General features: G+C 42.2%; 1 protein-coding gene across 1 annotated transcript in view; it reads left to right on the top strand.

Annotated features, from left to right (window-relative positions):
• Window positions 1-2,500: 2,500 nt before the first annotated feature.
• MYH15 (myosin heavy chain 15) overlaps window positions 2,501-24,970 on the top strand; it is a 90,018-nt gene continuing 67,548 nt past the window's right edge. The window contains exons 1-11 of the mRNA XM_083438200.1: window positions 2,501-2,681; window positions 6,597-6,742; window positions 8,334-8,437; window positions 10,807-10,950; window positions 14,222-14,378; window positions 17,626-17,653; window positions 19,369-19,462; window positions 20,509-20,529; window positions 21,866-21,958; window positions 24,033-24,096; window positions 24,193-24,291. Coding sequence (XP_083294326.1) covers window positions 6,652-6,742; window positions 8,334-8,437; window positions 10,807-10,950; window positions 14,222-14,378; window positions 17,626-17,653; window positions 19,369-19,462; window positions 20,509-20,529; window positions 21,866-21,958; window positions 24,033-24,096; window positions 24,193-24,291 — 895 coding nt within the window. The 5' untranslated portion in view covers window positions 2,501-2,681; window positions 6,597-6,651. The remainder of the gene's footprint in view (window positions 2,682-6,596; window positions 6,743-8,333; window positions 8,438-10,806; window positions 10,951-14,221; window positions 14,379-17,625; window positions 17,654-19,368; window positions 19,463-20,508; window positions 20,530-21,865; window positions 21,959-24,032; window positions 24,097-24,192; window positions 24,292-24,970) is intronic.

The following is a 24,970-nucleotide window of genomic DNA, read 5'->3' as shown; positions in this document are numbered from 1 at the left end:
ATATTGTTGCATCTGTTATATCAACAGATTGTATGGTCATGTCTAAGAAAACAGAGGAGGAACCTACTGCTGTACTTTGATTTTCTGCTTTAGATCTTGTGGTGGCTCTTCTTGGGCCTCATATTCAAACTGCTATTTCTTTCTCCTTTTTCTGACTGTCTCAAGGTTTGGTGGTATTTCTAGCTCCTTGCGATCTCAGTAGCACTTATCAAAACTTTGAGAACTCTGCATCCCACAAGGTAATAACTAATCACTCGCAACTGGATTGTAGCTGAATTTAAATCAGCTTCCTTATTTTTCGGAAGCTTGCTTGTAAGTTTGACTTCAAAAAAGGATGTTGTCCCATGTAACAAGGGAGTCTCACAAACTTGAACTTACAAATTGTATCACCAAGGACCTTAGCTTCAATTTGGGAATTATTTCCGGATACAATGGTACCTCGGGTTAAGTACTTAATTTGTTCCGGAGGTCCGTTCTTAACCTGAAACTGTTCTTAACCTGAAGCACCACTTTAGCTAATGGGGCCTCCTGCTGCTGCTGCGCCGCCGGAGCACAATTTCTGTTCTCACCCTGAAGCAAAGTTCTTAAACTGAAGCACTATTTCTGGGTTAGTGGAGTCTGTAACCTGAAGCGTATGTAACCTGAAGCGTATGTAACCCGAGGTACCACTGAAAACCTTTTAGGCTTGTGTCATCAAAGATTTAAAAAGAATGCATTGCATGGTACAAAAGAAGGGCACATGGGTTAATGTCCAGGACCCTTTTCCATATGCCATTTTCTTTGCTTTTCATGTCACTCCCATTATCATAACCTTGACCATGCAGATTCCCAACTGGTAATCTCATCTGCTCAAGCTGTCCAAAACAGTTTCTGTTATAAAGGCACCTGTAGTAGTAATTTATTATTTGTACCCCGCCCACCCGGCTGGGTTTCCCCAGCCACTCTGGGTGGCTTCCACAAAGACCAAAAATACACTAATATAGTGTAGTCTCCTTTAGAACAATTCCCAATAAATATTATCTTAGATAACCTCAGGCCCAGACATATCATTATCTGATTGTTTGATTACATCAGCATAACACACAATCATTGTCATTTCTTCAACTTGACTAACATCAGGTGTGAAGTCCATAATAATTGAGTCGTTTTCATTGAGGAGGTAAATCTGTGTCTGGATGCTACCATTGCAGATAAGGGCTCACCTGATTGAACACTATACCATACGAAACATGCCCCCTGCACAGAAAACGTATGGTATTTTTGAGCCCAGACTTGCTCCTGATAGGCTTGTTTTCTATGTGCAGGGTACTCTAGGGATGTGGCCAGAAGTTGCACAGTCTGGACCACAAGTTCTCTATGTCAGTCAGATCTACATCATCTAACTATCCAATTCTCTGACTTTACTAGTAAATAAATAAGGAAGGACCCGGGTGGCGCTGTGGGTAAAAGCCTCAGCGCCTAGGACTTGCCGATCGAAAGGTCGGCGGTTTGAATCCCCGCGGCAGGGTGCGCTCCCGTCGCTCGGTCCCAGCGCCTGCCAACCTAGCAGTTCGAAAGCACCCCGGGGTGCAAGTAGATAAATAGGGACCGCTTACTAGCAGGAAGGTAAACGGCGTTCCGTATGCTGCGCTGGCTCACCAGATGCAGCTTGTCACGCTGGCCATGTGACCCGGAAGTGTCTGCGGACAGCGCTGGCTCTCGGCCTCTAGAGTGAGATGAGCGCACAACCCTAGAGTAGGGGTACCTTTTACCTTTACCTTTACTAGTAAATAAAACACTTTGTACTATGCGTGTATTAAATTCCAACAGCTTTGAAAGTTTATAAACTACCGTATTTTGGAGCACACTTGTTCGTCCCAATCTAGAGAGACATATCAGGATATGGATATGGCTTCTTCTTGCAAAACCCACTTTTCTGGACTGGAAGCATCTAAATGCTTCCCCCTATCCACATTCTGGCACATGAATAGTAGCTTGAAGGATGTTTCTTTCAAACTGGTGTGCTGTTAGTTCCAAGTAGGCCCTGGAAAACATCTTTTTCCAAGTCACCCTCCTATTCTATTCTGTAAACTGCAGTACCCCGAGTAGAATTTTCCCAGGTGATCAAAGTGATACAGTGTTAGGCAGTCTTTCAGTTCATATGCATGTAGGTCTGTTCATGCAGTCTAACGAATGCTTGTAGGGGTGTGTGTGTGTGTGTGTGTGTTGGGGAGGGGGTCGTCTTTTGACATGCTCTTCTTTCCTCTCCTCCATGCATGCTCTCTCATTGAATTGTTTGTCTGCAGAGGGCTATGAGCTTTCCTTCCTGAAAAGTAACATCCCAACAATCCTCGAAAGTTACTGGCTTGCAGTTCGTAGTTTTTCTATTGAAGCGAGCTATGATTAGACAAAATTCTGCCCCCCTCCCCAAATTAAAAATAAAAACAATGTATATTGCTTAATGAAAGGATGCTGAAGATAAACCACATATCAAGTAGCAAACCACTCCCCTTAGAATGCCACACATGCTGAAGTGCTTTGTGGTTTTTTTCCTCTTCTTCTTCCAGGGCCCAGAAGACAAATATAGAAACAAGGGGAACTGTTGATGCCCTGTACAACGTTATCATCAATGACCTTGGTAGAAGGTGTATATAAAGTCCAGAGCAAGCACAAACCCCTTACTTGGTCCTTTACTTTTCAGGGTAGGTACCAATCTCTCTTCTAAATATATATTTGTAGTCCAGACTGCTGTAAACTTTTCTCAGTATTGTATTTTATGCTGCTAAGATGTAAAGGTTTTAGTTCTGATAGCCGTGTTTAAGTTGCTCTGTGATGCTGCCAGCCAGCATGGGGGCTCCGGGAAGAGATCTCTCTGCTGAGACCCACAAAGCCAAACGCTCAATCAGCTGGAAAGAACCATATTCCTTTTGAAAGGAGATTCCTGTCCTTGCTATGCTGAGGATGGGTTGATCATTTATTACATGCAAGTCATGTTTTCTATCTTTCCAAATACCTTAGGGAGCTTTTCAGTTATACAACTTAAATGCTCTGGTGGATCAGCTAGCTAAAACATGCTTAGATGAAAACGAGGCTGAAGAACCTTAGAAAATGCACAGCCTAATCCAGTTTTCAGTGATATTGCAGACAAGAAAACACTGGTTGGGATTGTGGAGGGGGGGGGAATACAAATTTTTGCTTTGGGTTTCAGTGGGGAAATCATTCCTTTTAACTTCTCGTTGTGTTTCACTCCCCGCCCCCTCCAGAGGCTTTATTTCTTTCAGAGACTATAGGCTGCCCCATAAATTTTAATCCTCCCTCTTTCAGTCCTGAGCTTTCATACCCACACCAGCATTCATGCCCAATACCTGTTTAGCCCAGGAAGTATGCCCTAGTTAAACTTTGTATAACCATCACATCATTCATACTGTGCATGCAATGCATTATTTCCTGGGAATCTGTGAAACTTGACTAATACTGAAGAGAGTCAATGAATGGAAAGGCTTCATGAGAGAGTCTCTTATGAGTCAACTCAGTTCCAGGTGGTTCAGTCTGCAATCCTTTACCTAAGAATGAACCCTACTGAACTCACGGGGACTTGCTTCAGAGTAGACTCATTTAAGAGTGCAGTTTCAGTCTCCGATGCATGGACACATACAGACTTGAGACAGTGAAGACACGAGGAAGAAATCCTGCAGTGTTCTTATATTTGGTAATGAGATTGCAAGCTTGGGTCAATTGCTATTGATGTAGACGAAAGTTAACGAGGCCTCTGGTACATAGAGGTTAGGTGAGCTTCCTGCCTTCTAGTTTTTAACAAGGCTGTCTTGTTGTAACATCATGCATTGACTGTTAGAGCATTTGTCTAAAGTTAAGGAGGAATGACAGCAGCATGTACACTTCAAAACAGAAAAAAAATCTTGCAATTGGACGAGAATATTTTGCTCAGTTGTTTCAGTGATAAAATAGCATTCGCTGCACCCAAATACAGTACCCATTGAGAAAAACCCGGTGTCAATTTAATGTGTCCCAATGCAACCCTTCTCCCAGTTGGTGCTTGATTTTGGAGATGAAAATATATCAGAGTGCTAGAACCTGCTGCAGCAAGATCCGAAGGGACAGTTTTAATACAAAATTCACTTCGGTGCAGCATGAGAATAATGCGCAAAATGAATGAGAGCCGAATGGCTATTTCATTTCCCTTTAAATGAAACTTCTCATTTAAAGATGGCTGTGATTTCAGGCACAGGGAGAGTGATGTTTCAGCACTTCCATTATAAACCTGTAAATAGTTTTCATTCTAGCTGGTCTCTGCTGGCCTACATAGATGGAAAAACACAAGTATCGCATGACTACAGACTGTTCTGTCTTGAATCTTGTGCTAACTGAAGGTTAAAGTTAGCTATCTTCCCCCAGATTGCTCTTCTGTCCCTCTACCTGTACATTATGTCACTAAATACAGAAGGCTCATTATCCAAGCATTAAATATTTTATTATTTAGAAAGCAAAATACACAAGGATCCTTCCCCCCCCCCCCATGACTACCACAAGTATTCTGGGATGAATAAGATAAAAGGACCTGTTAAAGGTGACAATCTTGTGCATACGTACCCCACTGAACACAACAAGACATTGCTCAAAGTAGGCATCCTTGTACCGTTAATAAACTTAATGCCATTAATCTGCTACTCTTTAAGGGCTGCATGTTTGGGAAATATTACTCCCAATCAATCAGTCCTTGGTAAGATTCCCTTTTCCTTCTAGAAGCATTTCTTTATTTTCTCACTATAGATAACTATTGCAGCTTGTTTTGAGAAATCTACCAGATATGGCACTTGGTGGGAGACAGACATAGGGTTTGCTCAACTTGGCCTGCTCTACTGTTTTTTTAAAAAAAGTGAACTCCTTTATTCACACACAGATTCCTCCTCAAGCAGTCTATGTATTGCTGAGCAATGAGAGAAACTGATGATCTCTTAAAGAACATTGTGCTCATGGCTTATATTGCCAGCTCTACCTGTGTCCTTAGAAAGCCAGCACCAGTCTCGATTAGACAAATACTAGGCAAAATGAACTGATGATCTGAATTAGAATAAGGTAGAGACGAATTTTCAGAGCACAAGCTAAAATTATAGGCCATTTGTTTTGTCTATGTTTATTGAATTGTCTTTTGGATATGTTGTGAGTTGTCTTGAATATAAATGAATTAAAGCTTTCAGTGAAGATTAATTACAATAAGTAAATACAATAAATATGCATAGGAGTGCAGCAAAAAAACAGAGAAAGGAATAGAAATATTTTAAAGAAATAAATTAAAATTCCTTCACCCGTGAATGATTACAGAGTTTTCCTGCATTCCTGGCTAAGGAAAGGGCCTTCAGACCTGAGTCTTGTATCTTTATACATGCACACGCGCGCGCGCGCGCACACACACACACACACACACACACACACTTTATTTCTAGCAAATCTTAATCAGATCTAAGAAACAACCTGTTCTCCAGGTCAGATTTCAGCCCTGAAGTCACAAATCTCCACTCATTCACCTGAGAGTTGGGCAGCATTTGCAGCTTGGCAGAACCCTGCTGCCACCTTCTGGCTTCCATGTGCCAGGCTCCCACAGCCAATGGGAGATGTTGCTGCCTCTCCCATCTGCTGAGGAAATTAAAACTGGCCTGCCTGCCAACTGGCCAATCACAGGTATGCCTGTAGGTGGTGCTGGGGTGGGCGGGTGGACGGACCTGACTGGGACACCAGAGGAAGTCTTTACTCAGGTCTGATCCCTGGCCATTTAAAGTGGTCCACCTCCTTGCCTGGCACTGTCTTTCAGATTCCCCTCCCTCCTTCCCTTCCCCTTGGCTTCTTTCTTTGTACTGGTATTCGACTGACCTTGCTATGGATTGCTTCAGTCTCCGTATTTGGGGCCAGGGAGGAATTTCACCCTCAGTCTAATTGGGCCTGTCTGGTTTGTTTGCCTTCCTCATAGCAATCATCACAACTTTGGTGGTTATGGCATTGGGTTTGATCCTTAGTCTTTGCCCAAGGGGAAGACTCTTCCGTGGCAGTGAGGTATTATATTAAATGAATCCAGGGGGAGGAGCTTCTGTCCATACACCCAGGTGGCAGTTAAGGGCCATAGCACTCCCTAGCATGGCAAAACTGTCAGATGGTATCCATTTGATGAGTGTCATAGGTCATCGTTTAGCAGGCTTGACCCACTTCCCCCGTAACTGACCAGCAGGCAGGCTGAGATGCTCAATGCCATGCCAGACTTGCATCCGTACTCAATAAAGTTGTGGTCTAATTTGAACCCATGATGCTTCTCTGAGTCCTTGTTGCAGTGGATAAGAGAGTGGTGAGCTGCATTGCCTGGGCACACAACAAACCAACTCCGAACATGTGTGGGATTAATTTTCCGCAACCTTGTACAACTACAACTTATCTCTCAAATACCACATTGCAGGCAGCTTTTAGCTGTGCAGAACAGAGTGACAAGACACACATTTGAAAAATAAATGCATGCATAGTTCAGCTTTCCCTGGAAATAGCTGCCATGTGGAAGTACCATATATCGCTCTGCTTTGGATATTAGATAGATAGTAATTTTGTTGTTGTTGCAGGCTAGATTGCTTTGTTTTTCTTTTGGGGAGTACAACTTTCAGCTTGCTCGCCAAGATGATGGACATGTCGGAATTCGGGGAAGCTGCTCCCTTCCTCCGGAAAAGTGACAAGGAGTTGATGGTGTTGCAGACTGTGGCTTTTGAAGGTAAGGTATTAGTTGTTGATTCTGCCATCAACCAGGAAGGCTGAATGATGCATACTTCTATAGCTTATGATTAGAAGTTCTATCGTAAAGGGCCAATGTCTTTACAGCAGTCTGTTTAGACTGGTGCCCCTTATACTTCTGCACTTTTAAAAAATGTGCATTTATTCTGCTGGTCTGACCAGCTGCATGTTCCATATGTAGCTTAATATGTAGCTTAAATTGCACTGCAATTTGAATATGTAATAGGTAGCCTTTCCATTTTACTTGACAAGACCCCCTCCTTTTCCCCATTGATGTTGTGATTATTCTGATGTCAAGATCTCGCAAGAAGGGTTGCAGAACTTTGATGTTCACCATCTCAAAGTATAAAGTAACATTGTCTGGAAATAGCACAGCAGCTCTTAGCCAGCTCGGAGAACATGCATTGTTCTTAATGGTATTTTAAGAAGGTAAGTACATCTACTGCATGTGGGTGACATATGGCCTGCCTGGTTTCAGTGTGTGCTTTTAGACATCAAAGCAAAGAACACACAGCTTCCCAGGCATTGTTCTATAAGCATCAACTAGCTGGAACCAGAAAAAAACTTAAAAGCAACAGAGTTCAGAGCGTGATGCCACGCCTTTAGGGTGATAAGAAACGGCTGAGGTCATTTGCAGCTCTTATGACTTGCACTGCATACTGTAAGATCAACAGTATGAGTGCACCCATGAAGTATACTCTACCCTGTGGTATGATAGATTTGGCACTGGTACATTGTGATGATGTGCAAATGTGTCAATTATTGCATCTCTGATTCTTGAATTTTCAGCTTGAGTTTGTTGGCTTCTTTGATTTGAGCAATTCATAAAAGCGAATGCTCCAAAAGCGTTTCAAGTAAAAAGTAAGCTAGTGTAAGAGGGTGGAGCAATGGGAAGTGGAACATACTTGTAAATTACTCAAAATTCCAAACAATCAAATTGTAACCTGTGAATTGCACACTTCCTTGCATTTTGCTGAGGTTAACCAAAAGCATATTTGGGTTGTGTGTGTTTTTTGTAGTGCAGAAATGGTGCCAGAGCATTTGCCGCGTGCAGCAGGCACAGGTTATTCATCTTCTGTCTGGAAGGACCAATGCAAGTGGAATATAGTATGCAGGAAAATGAACTATGAGCTGGAACATCTCTGGTTAAATCTCACTTGAGCTGCTAACACAAATGATGGTCTTGTGCAGCCATAGGCAGACTCGGTCCTCCAGATGTTTTGGGACTACAATTCCCATCATCCCTGTCCACTGGTCCTGTTAGCTAGGCATCATGGGAGTTGTAGTCCCAAAACATCTGAAGGGCCGAGTTTCCCTATGCCTGGTCTTGTTCAAGGCCACTGCCCGCTTCAACACGTTCCCAATCTGAAGGAGGGTCAAAGCGCCACCTTACATTTCAGGGCTGTTGTAAGGATTACTTGAGTTTGTGAATGTGCTCTGAACACATACAAAAACAACACAATTCTATTCTATTAATTAATATTCTATTATATACAATTCGTAATTTATTTTGCAATGTTGAGTATCAAATATTTTTGCATAACAATGAAGGACTCATTTTTCTATGCTAGGGAAGAAGAAATGCTGGATTCCAGATGAGAAGAAAGCTTATCTTGAAGCTGAGATAAAAGAGACTGGCGGTGGCAAAGTCACTGTTGAGACTGCGGACGGGAAGGTAAAGAGCCCCCCTCCCTGTTTGATTAGTCACAAGAATAAAACATTCTAGACATAATGAGGACAGAGAAACAGTTTTTGCTGCGTACAAACTTAGGCCAGAATCAGTTAAACAGAAAGAAGCAACAATCCGAGGAAGGGACGGAGGATCACACAAGAGAGAACTGTATAGAGAGATGGAGATTTCCTTGCTGCTTCGCTATGTATGATCTCACTGTGCTTCTAAAACCAAGGGCCAAAATGCATGTTAAGCATATATATATAGCATGTATACACCTCCAGATTTTGTTTAATTCATTTTTGCTGTGTGAGGAGGAGCCTAATAGTTATCCAGACCAAAGCACAAGGGAAAGGGAGGCTTATCTCTCCTCCCCCAGCCATGTTCACGATGAAAATCCTCTCCCCCCCCCCTTCCAGTATAGCTAGGAAGCTTAGGCAAAAAAGTTCACAATGGGATATTTTTCTCTAAGCCTCCTAGCTCTTTGTGTGTACGTTATCTTCATACATCCAGGAACCTATAAGCAATTGCCTATAGGTGCACATGAGCTTATGAGACTTGCAGTCTTGGGGGGGGGGGGGCGACCCTACAGATATCCCATTTATTGGTACCTGCATGTGGGTAGTGTATGAGGAGCCCCCTGCATTTATGTGAATGCATTTTTGTTTAAGCTTCTACCCATGGCAGTTGGGGTGACTGAGAATATGTGGCACATATGGAAGCCACAAACATCTCCCTGTGATTTCTATGGAATACATGAACAAGGCCTTAGTATATTTAATTTGTTTTTATAGTGTATGCATCAACCCAAAGGATTAAGCAAGAAAGTCTTTTAAAATCGCTGTTCACACAAACAAATGAATAAAACCTGAAAGAGATTTAGTCATGAGTTTGCAAAATATAATAATAATAATAATAATAATAATAATAATAATAATAATAATAATTTATTTACACCCTGGTCACTCTAGGTGGCTCCCAACAGAATATTTAAGACACAATAAAACATCAAACATTAAACATTAAAATTTTCCAATACAGGGTTGCCTGCAGATGTCTTCTAAACATCAGATAGTTGTTTATTTCCTCGACATCTGAAGGGAAGGCATTCCACAGGGTGGGTGCCACTACCAAGAAGACCCTCTGCCTGGTTCCCTGTAACCTCACTTCTCGCAGGGAGGGAACCGCCAGAAGGCCCTCAGAGCTGGACCTCAGTGTCCGGGCTGAACGATGGGGGTGGAGCCCCTTCATCATGTATACATGAAACAGATGCCCTGAATTAAGGTTCACCAAACGCTTCATTGCTATGACCTGTAGACTGAATTGGGACATAGGTTTTTTATTTATTAAATTTCTACCCCACACCATGGTCCTGTTCACACATGACACTAAGCCAAACCATGGCTTAGCATGAGTGAGCAAACATGTGGGTTTCTGGGCTACTCCTTTGATCATAACCTTCTCTCCAGGATCATGACCTTTGCTCCTGCACATCTGGTCATGGCTTGTACTAAGCCATGGATTGACTTGGCATTACACGTGAATCAGATCCATGTGAATTAATTGACTTACCAATGCTAGGATGTCTCTGATATCAACAACTGTCCTCTGTGAATAATGAAAATTGTTAATTTAATTGTCGTGGTCTGTACTTTCTGCATTTACTTTTCTTTCTGACCTCACTGTTTACAATCACGCCTATCCCACCACCACTTGTATATCTACCTACAACCCAGGATAACACTTAATGTACTTGATTAAATGGACCATCACCCACACCACTCTTTTGTCATAATAAATTTGTTAGTCTTTATGATGCCACAAGGGTCTTCATTGTTTTTGTTGCCATGGTCTAATATTGCTACCCCTCTGCAAGTAATTTATCTACAAACTATAATGCTTAGTAACTGTTATATCATCATTGGTTCCTGTTTTGTTTTAAAATCACAACCGCTTCAGGTTAATGCTTTGCTACATCCTTCACTGGCAAATTGGGATAGCATTTAGCTTATAACCAGTTTTCAGTGTTTGACCACTTTCTCCATCTTGCTTTTTCAACTTCAGATGGCCATCATCATTATCGCTTTCTTAAAAATCATGTATTCTACTGCTTACAACAGTGGGTGGCAGTATCCAACAAACTGAAATGGATAAGAGATGCATTTTCTTTTTTTCTTTTCGATCAGTCTCCCAAGAGACCAGATATTTAGGGTTGCACAGAAGCCTTCAAAGTTGAGTTTCCATTTGTGGGCAGCCTGTCCTTGAAAGTAATCCTTAAACCATCTTTTAATTTTAAAAAAAGTGTTGTCAGATCGCTCTGCAGTACCGGAAGTTTGGAAAGGCCGTGGTTACAGTGTTCCCTTTTCTTGCAGTCAGTCACTTTGAAGGAAGATGATGTTCAACAGATGAACCCTCCCAAGTTTGACATGATTGAAGATATGGCTATGCTGACCCACCTCAACGAGGCATCTGTGCTGCATAATTTGAACAGACGCTACAGTAACTGGATGATCTATGTATGAGTCACTCATTGATTTTCATTTAAAACTGCATGTTGAATTGCATCTCCATTGTGCAGGATAAGAATCAATACTGCCAGATGGACATTCTGACCTTTGACCCCTTTGTGGTTCCTGTTCCTGGCTTATTATGCATGAGGGACTCTCCTCTGTATACTCTCTGCTCCCTTGTATATTCACTTCTGTGATCTTCCTTTGAAACTGAGTTTCTGGTGGTCAGAAGTTTCCAGAATAACCGTTGACAGGCAGACAACCAAAATACCCTTGGGTTCAGTTCTCTTCCCCCAAAACAGGTTAGCTCTCTATACCCCTGTCAAGGGGTAAGGAGGTTATTGCTGCACATAGTGTCAAGTATGTGGTTAAAATGAGTGGTAGATTGCGTCATAAAATTGTAATTCTGTATGAGCTCTCCAGCAACTCCTTGAACATGGATTATCTGTCATTCGAGCCTTTACAACTACTCAGAATGCATATTACGGAATGGTTGCTATTTTGTAACCCCCCCTAAGAACATAAGACTAGCCTGTTGGATCAGGCCAGTGGTCTATCAAGTCCAGCATCCTTTTCTCATAGTGGCCAATCAGCTGCTTATGGGAAACCTTCAAGCAGCAGGACTTGAGCACAATAGCATTCTCCCCTCCTGCAGCTTCCAGAAAATGGTGTCCAGAAAATTCCAGAAACTTGTATTCAAAACCATTACCTTTCTCATTTGGTTTTGCCTACAAGGAAGAAGACAGGAATGAGACATGTGATTTCTTTAGCATCCCTGTCTCAAATGTTGTGGTGTCACCAGAAAAAAAGGGGGGCATAGAAGAGGCAAAGTATATTTCTAGGTGGGCGAGTTCTTCTCTGAATTAAAATTACAGTAGCAGTATATGTTATTTGCAATGACTGTCCAAGTGGGGGTGGAAGATGACTATTCACCTTGTTTGGAGTGCCAACCCCCTGTATCCCCTCTGGTGCGTCCCATGTTTGTAATGCTCAGTACAGTGGTACCTCGGGTTACAGACGCTTCAGGTTACAGACTCTGCTAACCCAGAAATAGTACCTCGGGTTAAGTACTTTGCTTCAGGATGAGAACAGAAATTGTGCAGCAGCGGCACAGCAGCAGTGGGAGTCCCCATTAGCTAAAGTGGTACCTCAAGTTAAGAATGGTTTCAGATTAAGAATGGACCTCCAGACGAATTAAGTTCTTAACCAGAGGTATCACTGTACTAACATGTAACCTTGCCTCAAGCAAGCTAAAGTGTTTTTTTAAATCACTGTAAGTGAACTAAATTTTTGTCACTGTGTCTTATCAGATGCCGTAGCACATTAAATGATCAAAGGTTGACTAGAGGGCTACTTTTTCATTTTTTAATGTCTGTCACATCCTTAATTCACCCATTTTATGACTGCGTCTGTGCCTTGGGCAGCTCATAGAGGTCAGAATGTTCCTAATTCTGTCTCCTGAAATACAGGTGGCGTCAAACATTAGACAACTTGCCTTTCTGTACCCAGTCTCTAAATATGCAGCGAGCAACTCTCTTTCTAATATATTTGAATAAATGAGGGCACCCCTATAATTTGGGTACACCAGGCATCTGTTTACTTTGTCTCTGTGGCTTAGCCAGCCTTTACCTGTTGGTTTCACTCTGGTTGGACAATAGGTTTTCATGCTTTACACACCAGCAGAAGCAGAATAAACTATGCATATTAAGCAAAGACACATGCTGCATAATATTATCAAAATGCAGAAGTTTCCTTTTAAAGCGCAAAGTTTGGATAACTGCTGCAGAATCTGGATGTTTATAGCATGGTGTGTGCCCAGTCCTGATTGCAACAGGAGTTGAATGCCTTTCTTAACAAATATTGTTAGCCGTTAAGATTGCTTACCTTTCTAGATGCCTTGTGCATAATTTTATTGTCGTAGATGAAGTGTTTGGTATTGGAAAATCATGTTCCAATGCATACTACCGTATTTTTCGCCCTATAGGACGCACCGTCCCATAAGGCGCAACTAGGGGGGGGGAAATAAAGGGGAAAAAATTATTTCCCACCCAGGCGCGGGGCTGGGGTGGGGGAAGCCTGAGTTTCCCCCGACCCCAGCCCCCAGAACAGGCAACTCTCCGCAAGCCGCGGGAGCCCAGCGCAGGGCTCCCACACCTTGCCAAGAGCTCCGCGAAGTCTGGGCGCGCTGAGCTCAGCACGCCCAGCCTTTGGCATGCAGGCAACTCTCCGCAAGCCGCGGGAGCCCGGCGTGGGCTCCCACGGCTTACGGAGATCTGCGCGAAGCCTGGAGAGCGAGAGGGGTAGGTGCGCCCCGACCCCTCTCGCTCTCCAGACTTCAGCGAAAGCCTGCATTCGCCCCATAGGACGCACACACATTTCCCCTTCATTTTTGGAGGGGAAAATTGCGAAAGGGCGAAAAATACAGTAGTTTACAACGAAATTCATTGTTACTGGCCATGTTCCTCATTTCCAAGGTTAAACTAATTTCTAATTGAGTTGTACTAATGAAATGCGTTTTTTTTATTCATGAGATTTTCTTTGTGGGCTTCAGTCTACACATCATCAAAGTCTGGGGATACTTCATATATATCACACCTTTCTTCAGTAGAATTCCAGGTGGCATGGATATGTTTCTCAGGTGGCTTTCCATCCCATTTAGTTTTAGAAAGGTTGCTGCATCAAGTGACTATGGGCCATTTATGGGAGCTTGTAGCTCTTCAGATGTTGTTGGACTCCAACTCCCATCAACTCTAGTCAGCATAATCAATAGCTAGGAATGATGGGAGTTGTAATCCAACAACATCTGGAGGGCCACATGTTCCCCATCTTTTTACCGTTATAAAAGTCCCAATCAACTAATGTTGCTTTCCCTTAAAAATGTTATCATTTATATTTACAGAGGTTTGCATTTTCAGGTGAATTGTTGGAGGCTGGGAGTATGAGGAAATCTTGAGCTGAAAGTTACAAATGGTTGGCTGTGGCCAACATATCCGTTGCTCCAAAATGAAACAGACAACTTTGATACAAACCATTCTGCTATCGATGGGATTCACTTTCATTTTGTGTGTTTAGTATTAATATATGAGTAAATTTCTTTCTCAATTTCCATGCCAGTGCAGTCTGGTTCTGTTAAGCCATCTTTTGTTAAAAACAACAATGACAAACCCTACAAATGAACTGGATTAGAACAACTGCACTGTTGGCATTAGGACACAGTGTGAAATCCTCATGTTCTTTACCAAGGTTCTTAGTGATTTTCTTCTGTTTTCCTTTCCAGACTTATTCGGGTCTCTTCTGTGTGACAATAAACCCTTACAAATGGCTTCCTGTCTACAAGACAGAAGTTGTTTCAGCTTACAAGGGCAAGAGACGTTCAGAGGCTCCTCCTCACATCTTCTCCATAGCTGATAATGCTTACCATGACATGCTGCGTAGTAAGTAGTGTCATTTGCCCACATGGCCCTTATTTGTTTGTCCTACAACTAAATCTTGCTTTCAAATGTTTTCCAAATGCTGACAAGAGAAGCTTCTAGGAAGGGCATTTAGGCACAATATCATGAGCTAAGAGCCTGGAGATGGTAAGATCTGTGATCTTCAGCGCCACTCAGATTAGGGATAATATCTACTGAACTCCTGACGGTCGGAACTGTATATCCTTGAAGTGACTTGTAGCTTAACAATGCCAGAAGGGCCACAGGTTCCCTGCTCCTGGTTTACAAGAAAGAAAGAGAAATTGTTGAGAGAATTTTTTTATTTCCCCCCAGTAATGCTTAGGTTTTATAAGACACTAAAACCATCATTACACAGTCTTCCCGTCTCTGAGCAGTGAGAAACTCCAGGGATGTGCAGAGCTCACTCTGAGTTAATTTATTTGGAAGAAGATCAATGAAAGGTTATGACAGTTTTAAAGCATTTGAATTTATTTACAGGTGCAGATCTACATTTAATATTCCAACAGAAAACCAAATTCATTGTCATGTGTCAGGTCTCCAACTTCCCTGACACAGTTTGCTTACTGTGCTCCTAAAAACTCAGCTCTCTGTGCCTGTCTCCCAAAAACTAGAGTTTATCCCTTTTGTTCACTTCCCAGGCGCACACAGACTTAGCTTACACCATCCTTAGCTGGATAGGGGAAAAACCCACCCACCCACCTTCAGATGACTTAAGGGAGTTCCATCTATCAAGAGCAATCAGTTAGCAATCTCCCTAAAAAAGGTTTTGCAACTGTGTCTTAAAGGAGCTTCAGCAGTCATTCTTGCTCTCTAGTCTCTAACACTCTCTTGCCAAAACCTCCAATCTTACAGCACAATGATCCAGGTCACTTCGCCTGTGTTCCTGTGCTCACACGGACCACCTATAAACAATAATTTCTCCATGGACATCATTGTCAGAGGGTGAATCTGTGTACTCAGTAGCCCCATAACTCTTTCTGACAGTAAAGTGAATGGCAAACCTTGGTTTGCTTCAAGCTCTACATGCACATTTCTGTTGCTCCTACCCCTGCCTGCTCCCTGTTTACACAGAGAAATAATCAGCCAGTAGGTCAGGGCACTTTCTTTTCTTTTCTTTTTTACAGTCCTGCTTCCCTTTGGCTGAAAGAAAGGAATGTACTGTAACAAATGAGCCTTCTTTGAACAGAAACCACAAGGCAGAAATAGTGATCTCAATAACTGGAGCAGCTGTTTAAGAGAAGGAGCATGCGCTTAGCTCTCCTGTTGAAATCAATGTGTGCTAAAACTGCCTGGCTTTGGCTGCACTACAGCCAAATGTTAAAGGCCACTGACTCTAGCCTCCCTCAAGCACTGGAGCAGTGATATAACATCATGCCACCAGAACTGGAGCACACTGCAAATTCATGTCCGAGCAGCAGATTTCTTCCATCAGAGGGCAGTGGTGATGCATACCTGATTATCTGGAGCACTAATATTTGTGCAGCCATCGACATTCTGGAACATTACCAAGGGAGCTTGGGGTTTGTGCTCATCTGTTTCAAATGTGACTCTGCACAGAGCACAATAGGTATACTGCCATTGATAACATTAAAATAATATATCAAAGTATGAGACATTTTCCTGTCTTGTGCTTTTTGTTGGAGCTGGCTGAGTTATAATAATAGTTGAAGCATAAAAAGCAAAGCAAAATCTGTAATTATGCTTGGCACAGTAATGTGTTTGGCTTTCTAGGTCCTTATAATTATAGCATCTTTAAATGCGAGGTGCCTGCCCTTAAGAGGCATGCACTATTGTTACAGAGCTAGTTTGTCTAGATCCCCTGAACTAAGAACTTTCCCCCACCCCTATCAAGTCAGTGCAATACCTCAGCTGTATGGGTCTTGTTTGCTACTCTTATATGGAATGACCATTCTGGGCGGGGTTGGTAGGGGAGGCAAGTACTTCAAATTCCATCGATGGTCATTTGCAAATAAAGCACATGCTTGCCCAATATAACATAAATTCCTCTAGGTTCTGTCCTCTCTCAAATCACTTGAAAAAAAAAAAGATTGCTAAGCCGACATGTTACACAGCTGGTACTTTGAGACAATCTCTATGCCAGAGAAGGGGAACTTGTGGCCCTTTAGAAATTGGACTTCAGTAATAGTTGTAAGGTAGATATAAGAAATTAGATTTAATGAGAATAAGTTTAATTATAAGAAAAAATGTGTATGGGCAATAAGTAATATGAATTTGAAGTATGGAATGGACGGGAGGTCGGGTCTTTAGTGTTAAGACCAATAGATGTTTTATTGTCTGCTAGGTGTATTGTGTGTCTATGGTTGTTTTTGTGATTAGTGTATGGTTTGGTATTTGTGTTCGGTGTTTGTTTGTTTGTCTTTCTTGTTGTATAAATAAAAAACTTTATATATTTATTAAAAAAAAATAGAAATTGGACTGCAACTTCTATCAACCCCAGCCAACGCAGCCAGTTGTCAAGGAATATGGGATTTGTAGTCTAGCAGCAGCTGGAGGGCCACAAGTTCTCCATCCTTGCCCTGACCAATTGGACTGCCAATGCTGATTTCCTTTTAATTCACAAAACATGCCCTTTCATTAGAAAGCAAACAGAAGCCCTGTGCTCTCAAAATTATTGCGGGGCAACCAAACCTTTTGGTTTAAATGCAAAATTTCACTACGTTTCTTCCATGTAACACGAATAGAACAGGTTGAAGGGAAGCATCTAACACAACAGGTTTAGAAACCCTCTAATCTGAATGTCTTTAGCTGAATGTGTTTTCCATGTTACAGAGCCTTTGATATGCTAATTAACCCCAACCTGTCAAAAACCCATCCCTCCTTTGTTTCTCTTTGCTCTCTTCATTCCTACTTCCTTTGAAGAGCCCAGTGAATTTCAGCAGCACACCTTGCTCTTGGAATTTCTACCAAGAAACTGATCTGGTTAAATTGTCTTTCTCTGCTTGTGATGGAGTCATGCAATGGCTTTTGCAGCTACCTCCACAGCAGGCATATGGTACTAAATAATGGAGAGAACCCAAAATGAATTGGTTTTGCAGGCCAATGCATTTTGCCAAAGCACTTAAAAGATACTAAACAAGATATTTCCCATGTTGAGGGGAGTTTGCCTAAATGGGTTTCTTCTTGTTTATTTCTGTTTGTATAAGAAATTATTCCCTGGTGACTACATAGCAAGTGCAATTACAGGTTCCTTTTTTTCCCTTCTGCACAGATCGAGAGAACCAGTCAATGCTGATCACGTAAGTGGATCTTTTTCTAGGCAGGTTATTTATGCAATGCCAAAAAAAGAAAAATGCATCTTCGAAAAGAAGGGCAAAAGAGGACACAGATTCACCTAACATTTCTCTATGCTAATTATAGTATAGATGCAAATTGAGAAATAATTGCTATAATATAAATAAAAATACAATATATCCCACCACAGTGGGAAAGATTGTGACCAAGTGATCTAAGTGCCTACTCAGTAACTATTTATATTTATTTCAAGGCCCAGTTCTCCCTTATCTTCAAATCTGATCAGACAGTCCTTCACACAGAGGACTCCTTCCGAAGAGGACTATTCTATGTAAAATAGGACACATAGCCACCCCCATCTTTTCAGATGCCTCACATCAGCGAAAGCAAACATCAGCAAAAGCAATTGGTTCCTAGTATGCTTACCAGAGCACACAAAACTGAATACATTTTATTTCAAAGCACATATTCGCCTTTGCTAACTTGTTTGCAAGGTTTTTCAGCATGGGCATTAAGAGAAGTAAATTTTACCCTTGGGTTCTGGGTATAAAGTTAGTTATTGGGCCAAGAGTAAGTACTTAAAGAGGGAACACCTGGTAGGGGTGAGTGTGAGCAGAAAGGCAGTCTGGGCCTGGGTGGCAAGGATTAACCAGGGCTCCCTGGCTACTGTGCTTAAATATTGCTGTTCCAGATTGGATTTACCTGAGGTGCCTTGAGTCTGTTTCTAAGAAACACAGCTCTGTTGCGTCACAACTCAGCTTCTGATACTCAGGTTTTAGTCAGTGTATATTTTGTTGGTACCTTTGTTCCCGAAGAGCTGTGTTTTATTAGACCAAAGACGTACTAAGTCTTGGCCCAGTTTCCCACAGTGGCCAACCAGGTGGCTTTGAGAAAACTCACAAGGAGAGTTTCAGTAGTCCACTGTTGCCGCCACCATCTTCCATTCAGCGGTGTTTCACATGGCCATCAATAAGACTAAGGCTTGTATCTAATGTAATGCTGAATAACTTGTTCCCTTAGCACAAGGATTTGCCCTTGAATAATTCTATTTCCCCTCTCTCTGCTCCCCTTGCCCTCCTCAAATCTGCTCCAGAAGGCTGGGAGAAAGCCCCATAACAGATTTAGGAGGTGAATGAGAGGGGGAGAAAGTTCCAAATGTAAATTATTGCACTGATGGAATGAGTTAGAGGGTACTGCCCTGATAGCCACTGATAGAGCTATCCTTTCCATACTCCTATCCTCTTGTGTGCCCAGATGCCATGGTTCTCAGCATCCCAACTTAGAGAACAAAATCAGACCTAACACAGTGTATTTGGGTCAAATAAGGCCACAACTGGACTCATTTTATACTCAAGGAGCAGACCCAAGTGAATCCTGCTGCCAGTTGGGTTCGTTCCCTGGCTGAGCACCCTCCCCTTAGCCTGCTCACCATTGGCCAATTTGGCTGCAGGCATGGATTCAAACTTCCTGGCAGGCGAGGAGGCCTATCTGGCCTCCTGCCTGCTGGGAATCATCCATCATGACAAGTCTGTGTTGAATCAGCGCCAGTGGACTTACCTGTAAACATGGATCGAAAGTGAATTCCTTAAAGGTGAGGTTGCTGGACATGATTCATTCAAATGTAGCACAGTTTAGAGTTTGGAAAAAAAATGCAAATGTATAAGGCTGATGGAAGTGAAAAGCTTGAGATTAATAATGTCATCTTCCTTCTGTTTCATAGTGGAGAATCTGGTGCCGGCAAGACTGTGAACACAAAACGTGTCATTCAGTATTTTGCCACAGTAGCAGCAATCGGTGAACCTGGAAAAAAGAATGTAAATATTCAAATGACTGTTTTCTTCTTCTGCGCAAATAATATTTATTACCCAACAGGTGGAAGACATTCTGTTTCCAAGGCCCTGTAAGCACCAGTTAGCATGGTTGTTAATTGCATGGGGATATGTGAGAAGGAGCTGTAATATTTCAAAGTGATTCGGGGGAAGCAGAGCTCATGGGAGTTTGCCCAATGAGTCTGGCTGTTGTTTATCATCATATCCTCATATTTTTTGGGTTCTGAATGTGAAGAAAGGGGCAGAATGGAGAGTAGGAGTATTGAAACTGGTGAAGGGTACTAAGAATTTTATATTAGAGATCTCTAGTCCTTCTTCCAGGATGACAGATCCCAGGGAAGAGTGAATGGCTGTAAATCCAGTTCAAGCCTGCAGTGTAAATGTACCCTGGGGAACTGAAGATAGAACAGTGCTGTAACTGGTAATGCTCCATTAACAGCTATAGCCATTCCTGGTTCTGCTGTACTAGCACAAGCATTCTCCACCTCTGATCTGTCACTCTTTTTCCTGTGCTTTGCAACAGAGTCATCTGGACACACAGCGAAGCATCAGGAGTAGCATAGTGTGGCTAGGGACAGAGCCCTGCAAATCTAGTATGTTGGGTCAGCGACTGGGCTTCAGACTCTGATTATGGGTGGTTGGATCTAAAACATGGCAGGGACTGATGGTTTAATACTGACAGCAATAATGGACAGCTTGATAGGTGTAGGAACAAAGCATGTGCAAAAAAAATTGGGTTCTGAATGTGAAGGAAGGGGAAGAATGGGGAGTATAGATATAGAAACTGGTTTTGCAGCCATACAGAAGATCCACATATGATCGTAGGACTGGATGCCTCTTCTTGGTTCAGGACAAGCAGCTTAGAAGTGTTGGGAAATTTACTCTAGAAGTCTCTGTGGAAAAGCAGCTGCAGAATAAAAAAGGTCTCTGAAATCACAAATAGAGCGGGATTGATAAGCAATGTTAAATGATATTTTCTAATCACTTAGACTAGCTGTTTGTTTAATTGTCTTTTCATTTTTCTTTGAAAGCAACCAGCAACCAAGACTGGGGTAAGTAGATGAGTTTCCTGTAATTGAATTTGTATTTCACAGATTTTGCTGACGTGCCATGAATGTTGTCCACAGATGTATGTAAAACTTCATTTGCACTTGCCCTGCTTCTAAACCTAGAAGAACACAGCTGAAATTAATTTTTGTTACAAAGCCAACTCAAAATCATAGAAACTGGCTCTGAGCAATCTAACCGTATGATTCTAAACATTTTTTGCTTTCTAGACCAATCCTATTGCATCTTTTTATACTTAGTGTTTCTTTCATTTTGTGGAGCTGGGGTCAGCCTAAGCGAGAAGTGCTTACGCTCTGCTGATTTCAACTGGAGCATATTAGCACAGGTTTCATTCAGTGACATGATTGTTGTTGTTTTCCCTTTTTACACAAACTTGACCCTTCTTTCCCTTTCCTTCAGCTTTGTTGCATGTCTTCAGCATAAAGTATGCTGGCAAGAGACTTTATTTTTCCAAGTAGGCATTAGACTACACATCAAATCTGTTGGTTTTTAATATTTTGTATTTCATTTTAAGGGAAAGTACTATAGGTAAGGACGCGGGTGGTGCTGTGGGTTAAACCACAGAGCCTAGGACTTGCTGATCAGAAGGTCGGCGGTTCGAATCCCCGAGATGGGGTGAGCTCCCGTTGTTCAGTCCCAGCTCCTGCCCACCTAGCAGTTCAAAAGCACGTCAAAGTGCAAGTAGATAAGTAGGTACCGCTCCGGCGGGAAGGCAAACGGCATTTCCATGTGCTGCTCTGGTTCACCAGAAGCGGTTTAGTCATTCTGGCCACATGACCCGGAAGCTCCCTCAGCCAATAAAGCGAGATGAGCGCCGCAACCCCAGAGTCGGCCATGACTGGATCTAATGGTCAGGGGTCCCTTTACTTTTACCCTTACTATAGGTAAAATAAAAGAATTCCCTGGATGCCTGAGATTCAGGTTTGGGCAAGTACTCTTTGGTGAGAGAGCCTCAGCAGAGATTTAAAACCACAAAATATACAGCAAAGTAAAGCGTGGAAAGATAGCCTGTAAGGCTTTTTAAATATCCCCTTCTAAGTTGCTTCCAAAGTTCCCCACTTCCCTTAGCATAGAAAGAGACCACACATTTGGCATCTTTGTAAATCACTTTTAGGTTTCTTTCTTTCTTTTAACAGTCAAGCAGTGCATAAATTTTATGAAATAGATATTTGGGAGTTTCCACAAGTGCATTTTTTTTAAATGGCAGAGATGCATTCTGCCAAAATCGTGGAGTTTCCACCAAATCTTAAAGCCCTTTTGTTGGCATATTGTGAGTGCAGGGTCGTGCCCTAAATGTACTTCCATATTTTGCATTGTAAGGGGACTTTGGAAGATCAAATCATCCAGGCCAACCCAGCCTTGGAAGCCTTCGGGAATGCCAAAACTCTGAGAAATGACAACTCCTCACGCTTTGTAAGTATGCCTTATTGCTGTGGTACTTTACCAGTCTGCCTTCATTAGTAATACCGTATTTATAAAAATGTTCAGCATTCAACATAGACAGCTGTACGGCTGATACTTAGGGCCTTTTCACACCTACCATTTATGGTGAAAGAGTTGTTGTTTGATCTGACATTTGTAAGAGTGGATTTGTAGCTAGTTATCGACACTTTTGCTCACACTTCGCTATTATTAGAGAGCAGTGTAGGGATTTCCTGTCAACGTGATTGGCAGGTTGTGCCTGAGCTGAGAAAAGTTCAGTAACTGTAGTCACACCCCTAATGAACTCTCGTGTTCTGCCAGCCAGTAAATGTCAGAGTTATGAGCATGAGCATGGGGATGGCTCTTTCGTGGCTATTTAATTAACTAATTCCAGAATACCGACCTTGTGGAAGTATAGGAGTTTAGAAGAGGAACTACATGCCTGCCTGAGGCGATAGCAAGCCTAGTTCCTCCGATGAAATTTGGTCTGCTGCTGTCATGGCCAGTACTTTGCCTCAGTATCGTCGTCTCTTCTGCCACATTTCTTCTCTGAACTGAGCTTGCATACCAACAGCTTGCACCCGTCAGAGAGAAGTGGCATGAAACAGGCATCTTCCCAACCCCACCCACCCACCCTCCTCACAGAAACTGGGATGCTGCCTGCACACATGCCACACAACTGAAAATATTGAGAATCCTTTCTGGATCTTTCACAAAAGTTGGGATGGTGGAGGTTTGCGTTCCAAGAAAGATGGGGTTGTGAGGCCATTATACTGGGATACTAGCTGAATGATACCAATATTGTCTAGCAATATGCCCCCAAATCTAAATCCCCAAGTAGCTATTCCACTGTAAATGTGGAAAGGCACTTATTGAAACATCTACAGATGTTGCTTCCAGTCCCACCTTTTCCCTTCTGACTAAGCACTTAGTCTCTGCCGTGTAGCGGGTGGAAGAAGACTGAAGCAGCAATCCCTGTCTTCACCAAACATTCACCCAGCCAACTACACAATCCATACAACTTGAGACATGGCTTTTTGCAGAGTTCCTAAACTTGCGAGGCAGGAGTTGTGCGGACAAGCTTTGAACACAGGTTGGCTTTGTCTGGAGGCTGCTGCCATGATCTTGCTTCTCCCTCTCACAACAGGTGTTTATTGAACACATTGTACATATTTTGAATGTCAGCCAGCGGACTTGAGTTCTGTTTGGACAATCACTTGATATTTATAAAGCACCCGTTACATCCTCCATACAGATATTTTTGGAGCACTTCACAGCAAAATAACGGAGCTTGCTAATTGGAACTAGGAAGGGATGGACATAGCAGCATGCATAAACCACAGGAAATGTCAGAAAGCAGAAAGGTGCATATATCCATGGAAGAAGGTTGTCAAGGGGATAATTTGACCAATTAATCAAGTACAGCAATGACGTATCAATGAACTAAGTGCTGCATCCTCCTGTCCAGCAGATGGAAGGTGGTTACATCTTCTGAATGGATGAGTGGGATGCAGATAACAACTGCAGCACAGCACAATTACTGCTGTGCTGTTGTGTAACACTGTGTTAAGTAAAGCACACAAGTCATGCGGAACAATGCCCAAAGGATGCAAAGCAAGCTGGTCACAAGTCAACAGAAGGGTTATAATTTGTTGTTATAATTATGGTATGCGGAATGCAAAGCTACTGAAAGCATAGTCTGTCTCTGCAGTTTCCCGGTTCATGTACTTAACAGAGGAAATATGAGAATCTTTAGACACCTGAAGGTTGCACAATCTGTTTCAAACAGATTACATGGGTCCCCCCCCCCCCTTAATCTCACTTCGTACATGTGAGGTGATAAACCTTGCCTACCTGAAAGGAATGTTTAAAATTATTTGAATATATCCACTCATCATTTAGCCCCCCCCCCACCTTAAACCATGACAACCAATATCTAAAGCATCTCCAAATAGATGCCCGCCCTTGCTTTTTTGTTCATATTTCTTATTGGTTATATATTCCTTTTCTATCTGTTGGTTGTTTCGGTTATGTGTATTGATATATTCTCTTTTGTACAAATTAGGGTAAATTTATCAGAATCCATTTTGGAACTACAGGAAAGCTATCTTCAGCAGATATTGAAATTTGTAAGCAACATACTAATTTCTATACTTACTTGAGCTATATATTCAGATTGCATGTTTCAACCTATTTCTCAATGTAATTCTTCATTACCCAACCAGATCTGCTAGAGAAATCCCGAGTTATTTTCCAGCAACCAGGTGAAAGAGACTACCATATCTTCTACCAGATCTTGTCTGGGAAAAAAGCAGAGCTACAAGGTAAGAGAAAGGAAAGACGTGGTGTGTGCAAATTAAGAAATGCAACTATGATCAGCACTGCTGCATTAAAGAATGAAAAACTAAAGATAGATGACTTGCAGAAGCCAATTAGGTTCAGTAGTGGGTTGTTTTTGTAACTGCTTGTTGGTGCAATCCTACGCACACTTTTATGGGAGTGAGCCCCATTGCTTTTCATTTTTTCATTTGGGGTATGATCACATTGACAGCTCAAAACACGGCAAGGTCGTTCCCCTCCCCTGCTGTGTTTGAAGCCTCAAATTACATGGTTTTGTTCACCTAAGAGAGAATTCTTCACCCAATACTCATGAGCTTTTTGGTTTTGCTGTCTCTGCAACATCACCCCCACCCCACCACTGAAGCTGTCATCTGCATGTGTGCAATGGCTGTCTCAAATGTTCAAACCATCCTGCAGTATAAAGCAAATGTGGCTTAATTTTTCTAATTGGATTGAAAGTGGTTTGAGAAGCTACAGGGCTGATCTGGATTGGCACTAATGTTGTGTTAATGCATACTAACAGTGGGAGCACACTGGATGTGGAACTATTATCTGTTTGTTTATTATTTCTTATACCCCATCCATCTGACTTGGTTGCCCCAGCCACTCTGAGCGGCTTCCAACAGATATAAAAACATAATAAGACAGGGTTTGTGTGAACAT

The sequence above is a fragment of the Podarcis tiliguerta genome, assembly GCF_965153285.1.
Source record: "Podarcis tiliguerta genome assembly, chromosome: 4".
In the NCBI taxonomy this organism is placed as follows: Eukaryota; Metazoa; Chordata; class Lepidosauria; order Squamata; family Lacertidae; genus Podarcis; species Podarcis tiliguerta.
This window is presented reverse-complemented; position numbering and strand designations above follow the sequence as displayed.